The sequence below is a fragment of the Neophocaena asiaeorientalis genome, unplaced genomic scaffold (assembly GCF_003031525.2).
Source record: "Neophocaena asiaeorientalis asiaeorientalis breed wild unplaced genomic scaffold, Neophocaena_asiaeorientalis_V1.1 scaffold197, whole genome shotgun sequence".
In the NCBI taxonomy this organism is placed as follows: domain Eukaryota; kingdom Metazoa; phylum Chordata; class Mammalia; order Artiodactyla; family Phocoenidae; genus Neophocaena; species Neophocaena asiaeorientalis.
The window spans coordinates 5,670,560-5,684,897 of NW_020174703.1; the positions used below are offsets into that span (position 1 = coordinate 5,670,560).

Consider the following 14,338-nt stretch of genomic DNA (forward strand, 5'->3'; position numbering starts at 1 on the left):
TACAAACATATTGAAAATCTATTTAGTATTTTTACTAAAGATTTTCAGATTAAATAAAAAGAACGTTCTTTGGACAGAGTAATGACCTTGTTTCATTAACACAAACAGGCAATGAACTCTTTCCTGTCTACTGGAAATTTAAGGCTACAGGATGTCACACAGAATACAAGGAGAAGCAGTCATGGTAAAGGCAGACAAGTTAAAAGAATAGAGAGAAAACTGGATAGGTATACAAGGTTTCCTCTCCTTAGAAAGATGGATACTTCCAATTTTTATTCAGCAAGGTCTAAATCAACCTAAAACCAACCAAGAGAATCTTTCAATTACCCATTTCCCTCCATTCAGTCAAGTTTTACAATAGATTCCCTTTAAAAAGTATTATAAATTCCTAGGGGCTTCCCTGGTGGCACAGTGGTTAAGAATCCACCTGCCAATGCAGGAGATACGGGTTCGAGCCCTGGTCCGGGAAGATCCCACACGCCGCGGAGCAACTAAGCCCATGCGCCACAACTACTGAACCTGTGCTCTAGAGCCCGCGAGCCACAACTATTGAGCCCGCGTGCCACAACTACTGAGCCCACACACCTAGAGCCCATGCTCTGCAACAAGAGAAGCCACTGCAATGAGAAGCCCATGCACCGCAACGAAGAATAGACCCCGCTCACCGCAACTAGAGAAAGCCCGCGTGCAGCAACAAAGACCCAACGCAGCCAAAAATAAATAAATAAAATTTTTAAAATTATTATAAATTCCTTATCACCTAAGGCCTAAATCAGAACCTGCTTAATTTCCTTTCCTTACTGTACTGGGAAAAAAAAAGATGCTATGACATTGAGTGAAAAAGGATCAAATTACATAGGCAAATCACCAAACGGCAAATTTCTCCCACTGTCACTGCAGAGCGCTACCAAACCATGTTTGGGGAGAACAATATCTCAGTTAACCTCCCTATCACCTTCTGCTCATTGCACCCCGCCCCCACCACCACATTACTTTCTGTCCAACTGCTTCCCTTCCTTAACAAAAATGCAGAGAAAGAATGGCATTACAACAGGGACAGTACAGAAAAGCTGATTATTTTGGCCCACCAGTAAAATTTAGGACAAAAAGCTACTTAGCACAATGCCAGCTTATCAATCAACACCAGCATTCTGCTGTGTCAGGAATTAGACACTATTTTCACAAGCTTTGAGGCCAATACCAGGTAGAAATCAAAATAAATGCACTGGAAGAAAAAGTTTAAATTAGAAAATATACAACTACCAATTCTTTATAATATAAGGGATTTTTTTTTCTTTTTTTGCAGTACGCGGGCCTTTCACTGTTGTGGCCTCTCCCGTTGCGGAGCACAGGCTCCAGACGCGCAGGCTCAGTGGCCATGGCTCACGGGCCTAGCCGCTCTGTGGCATGTGGGATCTTCCCGGACCGGGGCACGAACCCGTGTCCCCTGCATCGGCAGGCAGACTCTCAACTACTGCGCCACCAGGGAAGCCCAATATAAGGGATTTTATTTCCAACTCTCAGGAATCCTTTGCACTGCTTTTCAGTCACTTTCTCCCCCACTCAGTCTACCTTCTCAAGTTATAATAAGAACTTTTGGAATTAAAGGTTGAAGTTGGAAAATAAGCCCAAAGACAATTTTGAAAGCATATTTCATAAATGAGAAATGAAGACATTCAGCTCTAGAATGTAATGGGAACACCCTGAAATGCTATTATCTTTTCATGTGGTCTATTTTCATATCTAAAAGCTACTAAGGAGATTTAAAAGACTATCAAGACATTATGTTACTGGAAATCACTCTTGGTTTTGGTAACCTTTTTAAGGTTCCGAACATTCCACAATATTTTACAGTAAAATTCTGTGAAAATGCATCTTTCTCTTACTTTTCTTACAACAAATTAGTTTCTGATTGATCTGAAAGATCTTCTTAAGTAAGCTGGACCATATCATTTCCTGCTTAAAACCTTCTAGTAACTTCCCACTGCTACTGCCTATACATAAGCCTCCAAACTCCCATTACTCCACTCCTGCCACTCCAGCTTCCCACATGTAACTTTGGTGGATCCAAAAAGTACTAATTTCTTCCTCAAAGAAAACAGTTTGAAAAGATTAGGTACTGAAAAGATTAGGTACTATGTACTCAATTTCTACAGGCATAAATTTAAACTTTGTGAATACTGGTAAGAATACAGACACATTTTAAAAAAGAAAAGACATTCACTCCTGCCTAGTATGTCCCACAATCAAAGTATTATTTAAAACAATCTATTAGATAACTTAGCTTTTTTTCCATCCAGGATTTGAATAAGTTTCATCTCTTCCTAATGAATAACTGTCCAGCAGAGTCAACTCCATGACTCCATGTGATTCTGCTAAGTGAATTCAAAAAATATGTGGAGCTGAAACTTGTATAGAATCCTGACATTAATGCATGAAGCAAAAATCAATTGTCAAAATTACTTTTGAAAATTCTTCAGAAGAGTAACACACTGGAAATTCAAGGTAGGTGCTATTATTATCCCCATTTTACACATAAAGCAACTGAAGCCCAGAGAGATCAAGAAGCTTGCCCAAGGCAAGATTCAAGCAAGCAATCTAACTCCACATTGCCTAAACTTTACTTCTATACTGCATGGATTGTCATCCACACTTTATGAAAAATGAATATCATCAGAATCACATCCAGACTCACACTCTGGAACTGAAACAAAGGAAATAGTTCAGGTATTATATCTTGCTCACTACTGACCCCAGAGCAAAAGGACAAAGAGAATCATCAGCATAATTAGGTCTTTTGCTTTTTGCCAAGCAAGTGTAACTGATTTCATTTTAGTTAACAGCACATTTGATGTGACTCCACTGTACAACGATCAACAGGATAGTCTTTATCCTGAAGGAACTCTAGAGACAGTGCAGGATACAAACAAGTGAACTGGCAGCCTCTCAAAAGAACTACCGCGACAGTGCAGGATACAAACAAGTGAACTGGCAGCCTCTCAAAAGAACTACCGCTGATCAAACACTGAAACCCCAATTCACATTAAGAAAATGTACATTAGGTGATTAGAAACTTGTGTAGCTAATAAGTAGAAAATTTTTAGTTCAAAGAGTAGCAACTGCATATATACACACACTTACATACAAACTATGTGGGTAAAACATAAGGATTAGGAACAAATAAGTAATAAATCTAAAAGGAAACAATGAGAAACATAGTAAATACTATGTCTTCTCTCTCTACTACAAACACCGCTGAAACTTGTCAAAGAGACAAAACCTAAGAACCTGCCCTCTACCTCCTGCAGAAGCAAATCTACTATGGAAAACAAGTTACATTGAAACACCAAAGCAACAAAGTATTGATACAATCCCCATAAATTTATTAGAATACAAAGTAAGAAAACAATCAGGGTTTGAATCATCAGTCAAGGCTACTTCAGTGAAGGTTACTTAGAACAATCTGCTCTGGAACGAAAATGACTAACAAACGACAGTCAGGAAAATACTCCAAGGAGGAAAAACAACGCCAAAAGGGTTATTCAACACACAGACACAGAAGAAATTCAGGAGACCAGAAAGGGAGCTCTAAAACAAGTCCTGCGATGGTAACATGGCTATGTTACAGACGGCTTTCAATGACATGAATTTGGTAATAAGGAATCACTGTAAATTCTTAGCGAGTATTTATAAAATATTACTCTGATGATCACACACATATAGTCACTAAAAGGAAATGAGCTAGAATCAGGTACATTAATCCATGTGTAAGGAAATAAAATAGGTACAGTAATCTCCCCTTTATCTATAGGGGATACATTCAAAGACCCCCAGTGAATGCCTGAAATTGTGAATAGTACTGAAACCCATATGTACATTTTTTCCTATATATAAGTACCAAGGATAAAGTTTAATTTATACATTAGGCACTATAAGAGATTCGTAACAGTAACTAATAATAAAATTGAACAATTATAACAATATACTATAATAAAATTATGTGAATGTGGTCTCTTTCTCAAAATATTATACAAATTTAATGCCTTTTCCATCTTAACTAAACACACACTGTGGCTGTAACTTTTGCAGTTTGTGATAGCAAAACTAGCACAGATTTCTTTCCTTCTTCACAGTTCAGAAATAGATTTATTCTTACCATAGATCTTAGCAACCTCACCATATGATTATTTTTCCTTTCCCTTTAAGTCAAGCACATTCACCTTTTCACTGAAAAGAAGCAGTTTAATGGCTTCTCTCTAGTGTATCTTAATTGCCAGCATCACTACTTTTGTGCTTTGGGTATTAAGTAAAAAAAGGGTTACTAGTACAAGAGTTAATCTGATAGCTACAAAGTGACTAACGAGCAGGATATGCTGGACAAAGAGATGATTCACATCCAGGGTAGGATGGAGTGGGACCGTGTATTGCTACTCAGAATGGCACACAATTTAAAATTTATGAATTGTTTATTTCTGGAATTTTCCATTTAATATTTTCAGACCACAGTTTACTGTGGATAACTGAAACTACAGAAAGCTGAGACTGGGTAAGAGGGAACTACTATATTACTTATCACCATAATTACACATTTACATCCAGTTAAAATATACATGAGGTGGTTCCATGTTTCTCTTAAATGGTTTTGTTCCCTTAAACTTACCAAATTCCAAAGGCATATTTTAAAATTTGGATCCCAACTTTACAGAAGTAGCAATCAACTCTGGAACACTTACCTCATGAGAAACAATCTTTCAGTATTTAATTGACCAATTGTTACTTTTATAAGAATCAAATCTAGGATAAAAGATACCTAAGATAATAAAAGTCCTTTCCCATATTATGGCCTGAAATTTAAAAATCTACAACAACTCCACCTACTAAATTGTAACACAGAGAACTCTTTACCTAAGAAGAATCTACTTGTAACAATGCTGCTTCCAGGGCTTCCCAGGTGGCACAGTGGTTTAGAATCTGCCTGCCAATGCAGGGGACACGGGTTCAAGCCCTGGTCCGGGAAGATCTCACATGCCGCAGAGCAACTAAGCTCTTGAACCACAACTGTTGAGCCTGCGCTCTAGAGCCCAAGAGCCACAACTACTGAGCCCGCACGCCGCAACTACTGAAGCTTGCGTGCCTAGAGCCCGTGCTCCGCAACAAGAGAAGCCACCATAATGAGAAGCCCGTGCACCACAATGAAGACCCAACACAGCCAAAAATAAATAAAATAAATTTATATTAAAAAAAAGAATGCTGCTTCTGAAGGATTATGGTTGTAGTTCATACAAAATCACGTGATTTATAAAAAGAATGCCTAAATGAGGTTTACAACTGTTAAACCAATTTCTAGGATAAACTGGTAGAATACAAATGAAAAGCTGGAAATTTTGAAAAAATATTCAGTTTGTGGGAATTTTAAAAAAATGTCAAATGATGAAGCTTCATCAGTTCATTCACTCAACACCTGCTATGTGCCAGTTTCTGAAAAACGGTGAGAAAGACAGAGCCAGTCCCAGCCTTCACAGAGTCAAGAGTTTAGTAGGAAAGACATGAATAAATGACTCTAGTACCATGTGGTAAGTGCTGTGGAAGAGAAAAACTCAGTGTTATGTGATCACATAACGGTATGCTTAGGTAGAAGAGTTTCAGAAAAAGTGAAATTACCTACATGTTGTGACTTGAAGGATGAGAAGGTAGGGGTATTGGGCATTGTTACAGAACATCCAAAGGCAAGAAACAAGAAGTGGCAAGAGATGAAGACAAGAGGTAAGCAGGATCAAGATGACAGAGGGTCTTAAATCATGATGAATTTGAACTTTACCTCGGTGAGCAGTGAACAGACCACTTAACAGTTCTAAGCATGGGACTGTTAGGATTTACTCTAGCTCTGACAAAATGGAATGGAGGAAGACACTAATGAGAGTATCAGTTATTCAGTCAAGAAATAGCAGTGGGAATGGAGGAGTAGTCAGATATTTAAGAAGTAGAATTTTCTGGGCTTCCCTGGTGGCTCAGTGGTTGGGAGTCCGCCTGCCGATGCAGGGGACACGGGTTCATGCCCCGGTCTGGGAGGATCCCACATGCCATGGAGCGGCTGGGCCCGTGAGCCATGGCCGCTGAGCCTGCACGTCTGGAGCCCGTGCTCTGCAACAGGAGAGGCCACAACAGTGAGAGGCCCACATAATGCAAAAAAAAAAAAAAAAAAAAAAAAAAAAGAAAAATTTTCTGGACATGTTTCTAGATTGGATGTGGAGAACATGGAAAGAATAGAAAGTTAGGGATGATATCCAAGTTTCTGGCTTGGGAAACTAGTTAGATGACACACATTAAATGATAAGGAATAGTCTCAGGAGAAACAGGAGTCTGGTGTGAAACACTTGTACGGTAATGAGGTGAAGAGTTCCTTTAAATCTGGGCCTTTTGAGAGGTCTGGGCTATAAACAAGAAATTAGGGGGCCATCAGTATATAAGTGTTAAGTGAAGCTTCTGGAGGGCAAGCAAGCATCCAGTGAAGGTATGTAATATAAGAATGCCTATGACAGAACAATGAAGGTCACCAAAAGAGGCAGAGAAAAGAGCCTGGAAAGGAGACTGAGAGGAATCAGCAAAGAGAGGTATCAGGAAGTTTTAAAAAAAGCAAAGAAAATCAGGACAACATAGTGCCTCAGAAGCCAAAGGAAAAATTATGAAATTAAGAGAAGACAATGTGAAATACTGCAAAGCATCAAGTAAGATAAAGACTGAAAGGTGTTCTCTAGACTTAATTATATAAGAATGTCACTAGTGACCCTGATTTAAAAAAAAAAAAAGATTAGAAACAGATCATTGAGGGGGAAGAACTATTTCATTTCAACCATGACTGATAACAGCAGGTTACTCAGCTTTTGACCCCCTTATTAAAATGTTTAGGTACATCTCTCCCTTCCTGTTCTAAAGGACTGACTTAGTGGTTTCTAAACATTTCCTGTTGGGATAACTCTTGTGTAACATTGAAAATACTTGAACACTAGAATAACTGCTTTTTAAAATCATCAAATTAAAAACAATTGGATAAAACACTACTATAAAGTCAATAATAAATACATGCACATTAGAAAAAAAAATCACAGGGACTTCCCTGGTGGCACAGTGGTTAAGAATCTGCCTGCCAATGCAGGGGACATGGGTTCAAGCCCTAGTCTGGGAAGATCCCACATGTCGTGGAGCAACTAAGCCCGTATGCCACAACTACTGAGCTTGCACTCTAGAGCCCATGAGCCACAGCTACTGAGCCTGTGTGCCACAACTACTGAAGCCCAGGTGCCCAGAACCTGTGCTCCGCAACAAGAAAAGCCACCGTAGTGAGAAGCCCGCACACCGCAACAAAGAGTGGCTCCCGCTCGCCGCAAGTGAGAGAGCCCACGTGCAGCAACTAAGAACCAATGCAGCCAAAAATAAATAAATGTATTAGAATAAAAAAATCACAGGTTGCTTGAAAAAAGAAATACCTAAGACATTTGTGCAACCAGATACCACGCTTGGTGTATATGTGGGCATGATGCTCCCCTGTGATAACTCTGGCCCAAAGACTGAAAAGTCCTGTGGATTAGATGATTGGCAAAGAACCTTACCAACTGTGAAAAATCTGTAATTCTCAAGTTTTCAAAATAAATTACTAAAGCAAAATGGCACATCATGGTAGATTTTATAATGGCCCGAAGTGGAATATGATTTAATACTTTACCTCTATCGCACACACTAACAACTGTGATTAGATGCCTCTCTGGTGAAATCCTAAAATCCCCATTAATTAAACAAAAATATGAATTTTTGCTTTTGCTTTACAAGTATATGCTATCCCAGAAAAAAAAATAATTTGATATAGCCTGCTTGCACGTGAATATCTCAAACCCAATAGACAGAAGCCCAGTTATTTTATAAGTTCATTTTTACATTAAGGCAAACATAAGCCAACAGACAATAACCACTGATTTTCCACTTTATTCACTGATATTGAACCCTGAACTGACAATATTTGTCCATTCCTTCATTGCCTTAAAAATTACAGCTATTGCTCAGGTGGAGAAAGAACAGTCAGAGCATCAGGATTCTGCCAGTTTTTCCATCAGTTCAAACAAATGCTTTCTTGTTTACAAAACCCACTGAGGTTGACAATTTAAAGGTGCTATTCAAATATAAAGCAATTTCTCCAACCACAGATAATAATAAATTACAATTTGTGGTTATATTTAGGTAGTCTAATAATAACTCTGAGAACTAGACTATAAAAAAGACAAAAAAGTCTTTCAGTATTTATTGGTCACCATCAGCTAAAATACAAATTTCCATTAAAAAAGTGGCAAAGACATTCTTACTGTTGCTTTACTAAAGTATCATCTAGTAACCCAAAGCAAGACTACAGGTACCACCCCACAAATTCCGTAAGAACAGTATATGCAAGTGTTCTGCTCAGTTTTATTTTGGGGCAAAAGGAATCATTTTAAAGCAGTTCAAGTTACAAAGAAGTCAATGTTAAAGTCTAATTTTTAGTGGCAGTCAGGTCAATTTAAAAAAATGTTCTGATAAAACTACAATACACCATGAAATTTAAAAATTATCAGTGTTGACCTAGACAATGCTGAAAAGCTGAAAATGGGATTTAAGGAAATCTAAAATCTGGAAGACAGTTTGCTGAATTCTATCAAATACCAAACGGGTGAGGTAGGGTAGTATTTGAAACTGCAATGAAATATCAAAACCTTGTTTCTTTTATAGAAATTATCTTTATTTTTGGTGATTATTATAGAACAGAGAACTTTTATGTATTTTTCATTCACCTACTATTCTTCTGTGATTAAAATAAGCAAATGAAATAGGAAATGACCAGAGAATTTCAGAAATATGAAAACAACACAACAAATGATGACTAATTCAAAGAATCAACTTGATTACCACTCTCATTAATAGCACTCAGAATCACCAATTTTTAGGGCTGGAAGAAATATAAGAGATCCAATATTTTAATTCTCTTATTCTACAGGGATGACACTAACGTCGAAGAGATAAAATGACTTTCTCAAGGTAACCATGTTGGAGAGCCCAATATAAAGCACACTTCTCCTGGTTCTCACAATCCATGGGTTCTTCTAGCATACTTGTACTGCATCTTTTCTGCATTTTCTTTTTAAAGCAGTATCTTACTCTCCCATTAGAAAGACTATTTGGCTCTCTCAGGGCCAAGCACAACGCCAGATATATAGGATGCACTAAACTAAGGTAGTTTGCTTCCACATCAGAACTTCCTTTAAAATTAATTTGACTACTTAGTAAAAACATGTCTTCAGTCTGAATAATATAATGTGGAAATAACTTGCAAATGTATATAATTGGGAGTTTTTTGACCAAAGGTTACTGTGAACTCTGATTTACTCCGTAACCGCCATTGTACAATCTCAGACTCAGATAAAATCCTCCACCTCGCGTTATCTCACCCCAGTATTGTTAAATGCAGCCAGGCCAATTCCCCCCACAGCTGTCAGATACCAGAAGGATTTAATAGTTCAACAAAGCCATACAGAGCAGTTAATTCACCAGACACTCCGACGCTTGGCTTAACCGTATGTCAGGCTTGGTCATGTAAATTTCCAGGTAAAATTTAAAAATGAATTTAAGATGCCTCTACCCCAAAAGTTTAAGAACTCATGCCCACAGATGAAATAAATGCCACTGAACACCATTTTACTCTTGTCAACCAACAGTCACTGTATTTACCTATCCCCAACCCTAAAATACTTCAAAAAAGGGGATTCGCTTGTTATTAAAAGATTATTACTAATTAAGTCCTAGGCCTTAGACATGATCAAGGCAATTCACATCACAACGTACCGATAGTTAAGGGAATTTGGCTTCCTTCATTAGTTAGTTAAATACAATCATCCCATTTGCAAATGTCCCCGTACCCACAACGCTAAGGATAAATGCTGTGTCACTGAGAAGAAAAGCAAATATTTTTCTGAAACCAAAAGGAAGCTCTCAACGAATGTTACTAACCTGTGCCCTCGGGCTACTCTATTCCCTACAAAGGCAGCCAGAACTGAGTTTCCCTAAACCCATGCGCTGCCTGTTGGCAGCTTCCGTCTGATGGGAAGCCCCCTGACGGGCACAACTCGTCAAGGAAAGGCTGCACCCGCCGGGTTCTACCTCCAGGGCTCGGGGCTGCTTCTCACCATTTCCAGGTGAGTACCGGGGCCCTCGGGGTGTCCGCTGCCCGGGGCCGGACTGGCCCTGCCCTCCGGGGTCTTCCGTTCACTGTTGCGCTTCAGGCCGCTGGCGTCGCCTCGGCCCCCGGTCTCCCGGCGCCGCCGCTGCCGGCTCCACAGGTACATGGCACCCGCGCCCAGCAGCAGGGGCGCCCCGACCGCCAGCGCCAGCTGCCATCGCGGCAGGCCCCCGGTGCCCGGGCCCGCAGTCGCACTGCCGCCGCCCACCCCACTCCCGGAGCCGGGAATAGCCGCTGCGACCACCGCCGCCTCCACAGGCTTAGAGGCGGCCATGACGAGGGTCCTCCGCCACCGCCTCCTTGCTGTTCACGGGCGCCACAGTCACCAGGCAGCGTGCGAAGAAAAACGGGAGGGAGACAAGGACGGAAAGCACTGAGCGAACGAGCACGCTAGGCAGTAAGAGCGGACGACAGAAAAAGGCCAGAGGTCACCGGAAGTCCAAGGCATGCCGGGCCAGACCTGGCAGTCGCCTTCCCTTCTCAACCAGGGAGGGAGGAGTGGGAAGGGAGGAGGGGGTGGTGAATCATTTCCGGGTCAAGATAAACTGGGCGTGCGGTGAAAGTCCCAGGCAGCCCTTTTTGTTTTCTTTCGTTCTGCTGCTGTTTGTGAGACTAGCTTCTGGGATCTTGGGCCTCGGGTGGTAGCCGATGCCGTACCCTACGCCTTCAATAAAGAAGGGCAGAGGGCTCTCTGGTATAGCGAAGCGGAAGAGGGGCGCACATACGGCGGGTTTTTGGTGCTCGGGGGAGCAGAAAAAAAGGCTCTGAAACTGCGCTAAGAATGGGCGGGAGTAGCAGAAGAATTGTGAAGAGTTGTGAAGATTATTGGCTGGCAGGACTGGTGGGCGGGGCGTAGGCCGAGCTGCCTCATTTATTGATGGAATTTGGACCCCTCGTTTTCTCGTTACTGCCACGTTGACGCTACTTAGAGCCCGGCGGTGTTAGCTCCGTTGTCTGTACCCGTGTCCTCGGAAACCAACGGATTGGAAGGACTTTTAAAAATATGGGAGGAAAGAGCCAAAAGCTGAAGATAGCTCGCTGTATCACCGATCTTCTTAGCTCTACCATGGCCAGATTTTAGTTTGGACGAATTTGAGGTTATTGGGGGCAACAGCAGGTGGCCCAAATCAGGCTCGGTGGAAACGGGCAGATACAAGTTGGCTCCAGTTGAAACGACTTGAATGGCGTCCCTGCGACTCACCGTCTGCGCCAATTACGAAAGCGATGACGTCTGTGTGTTGTTATGAGGTTCTGGAACTTAGTGGGTAGAAATGCGAAGACCTAGAGTTCCCACTTTTCCTGTACGTATTTGTGTCATACCGGATTCCGCTTGACACCTCGCTCCCTGGAGCATCCGCGGCCTCGCCAGTGCTCTGTTCCGCCCACTGTCATGCCGTTTTGCACTAGATGTCTCAGCCCTCTTGCCACTTCCCAAGTAGAAATGTCAATTCATAGCTTTTATGTATCTAATAGCTTTGTCAAATCCTTTCTTCATGTTCTGCACCAGACCTCTTAAAATACAAAAATTTCCCTTGCAAGAAATTGTTTAGAATTTTTTTTTCTTTCTTTTTTTTTTTTTTTTTTCGGTACGCGGGCCTCTCACTGTTGTGGCCTCTCCTGCTACGGAGCACAGGCTCCGGGCGCGCAGGCTCAGCGGCCATGGCTCACGGGCCCAGCCGCTACGCAGCACGTGGGATCTTCCGGACCCGGGCACGAACCCGTGTCCCCTGCATTGGCAGGCGGACTCGCAACCACTGCGCCACCAGGGAAGCCCCTGTTTAGAATTCTTGGTAGAAAATACTAAATAAGAAATTGTCTAGTATTTTCAAGAACAAAAGAAAAGTATTAATAGAAAATCAGAATCCAGAACTATGGCTCCCCATTTCAGATATACTGATTTGAAGACCTTCATATTAAAAATTTACAAATAATGATTTTGCTTTTGGGTACAACAGGATTTTCAACATCACTATAGCGGTGCATAAAAATTGAGAGGAAATAATTTATTAAACGGCACTAAAATAGACTTAATGGCTTAATTAGAAAGCTTCAGTGTCATTGCTTTTCTCTTGCTTCATGTGGGTTCCTATGAGTAAATTGCTTTCGGGTTGTAGGGTTCCTTAGCAACAGGCTAAAAAGATGAGCTAAAAATAATAGCAATAGAATTGGTTTGATCAAATAGTGATTGTTGCAGGCAATGACTTCTCTCCCTTCCTGATTCCCAGCCCCCAAAGGCAAATCTGCTGTTCTTAATGTAATTTTTCCCTTGCCTTTTCAGAACAGAGTTAGGATTTTTCTTTCTTGAAATTTCAATTTTTCTGCAGCCTCAGGGTATTGTAGAATGCTAGTAATTACAAACTACCGGTAGGAACTGAAACATATAAAGTTTTTAAAGAAACTTTATTTATTGGAAGAGGTAATAGATTGTTACTGTTAAAATTCAAAAGTTACTGTGAAAAGTCTCCTTAAAACCCTGTTCCCCAGCCACCCAGTTCCCTCCAAAGGCAATGTTAGAGTTCCTTGAAACATTTTGTTTAATTAGCAATTATTTATCTAAAGAGTTGGTTTTCTTTGGTTTTATTTTTAAGATTGGCATGTGTATGAATTTGTCCTTGTTACTTTTATACTTTGTTAAACATCTAATTTCCATTCGCTAGCCTATTGATCTTTTTTCTCCCACTTTCTCCACCATTTCCTCATTGATTATAGTATAGAACTGAGTAAAAGTGTCACTACCTCTATGACCTCACTGACCTGATGCATAAATTTCTAAGCTGTGAATACTGAAAACAGGTTATATTAAAGATTTAATTAGATGATAATTAAGGTCTTTTTAGTGTAATGTTTGTTACAAAATAGTAGACAGTCAAGGCTTAGTTCTGTTTTTTCTAAATTTTAAAGGAGAGAAGTAAAAAAATTGTCTCTTTTTTTTAAAATTGAAGTTTTATATATGTGAACATAGATATTTTCTTGCTAGATTAATGGAAGTCAATAGAATAAGCTTTCTTCACTTTTCTGGTCTGTGTCTTAGGAGGCATTTGAATGAGGCTGAACATCTAATGGCCTAGGATGCAGAACACCTGAGTTCTTATTCTAGCTTTTAATACTACTAAGCGGGTGTGAATGGGCACCTGCTTTCTATATAATGTGACCAGTAGATTAGATGATTCCTAAAGCTTCTCGTAGCTTTAAAATTGTATGATTCTATCCCCTCAATTGTCATCGCTACATCAAAGCCTTTTTTGATTGGTAGAGTTAGTGGATAGCTGGTTGGTTGATTGGTAGCCAAGCCTTCCAGTGAGTCCACAAACATGCTTATCTTAGGCACATACATACACAGCTTGATTCTCTTTCAGTTCTTCCTTAGGTTTACATTCTTTCTCTTTTTCTTCACTGAAAAGTTACTTGAAAGAATTGTTTATACTTGTTACCTCTACCTATTTATCACCAATTTCATCCAAAATCTCTTATAATCTAGTTTCTAACTTTTTTACTAGTCTGAAACTGCTTTAAGAGTCACAAGTTATTGTTTGTCTTTAGCTTTCATATGCTTTTATTGGAGCACTTAATACCATGGGTCATTCTGTACTTGAATGGCTTTCAGGAGACTAAATTCTCCCCTTTCTTCTACTCTGATGAATCTCTAGGTACATACTGTCCAATAGAACTTTCTGTGATGTTGGAAATGTTTTATAACTCTGATATTCAATATGGTAGACACTTGAAATATAGCTAGTACGACTAATTAAATTTTTCATTTTAATTTAAATTGATTTAAGTCCCTTCATGTGGCTAATGGCTACCATATTGGACAGTGCACCTCTAGATCTTCCTCAAGTAGGAGAATCCATAAAAATATATCCTCTTCTTTCTCTTCATTCTCTTCATTTGTAACCAAAGTACATCTCATTGTTTCAGGTACAATATCTCTGAAGATAATCTCTATCTTCGCATCTCCTAGTATGACTTATCTTTTCACCTGTAGCCCTGTAATTTCCTACTGTTTATTGAGCAGCTTTGCCTGTATGCCTCATTTAAAAAATATATAACACATTGTCCTCCCTCCTCATTCTCTTCCTTTGT

General features: G+C 40.1%; 1 protein-coding gene across 1 annotated transcript in view; it reads right to left on the reverse strand.

Annotated features, from left to right (window-relative positions):
* TOMM70 (translocase of outer mitochondrial membrane 70) overlaps window positions 1-11,825 on the reverse strand; it is a 50,790-nt gene extending 38,965 nt beyond the window's left edge. Inside the window, exon 1 of the mRNA XM_024759230.1 lies at window positions 10,203-11,825. Coding sequence (XP_024614998.1) covers window positions 10,203-10,529 — 327 coding nt within the window. The 5' untranslated portion in view covers window positions 10,530-11,825. The remainder of the gene's footprint in view (window positions 1-10,202) is intronic.
* Window positions 11,826-14,338: the final 2,513 nt, after the last annotated feature.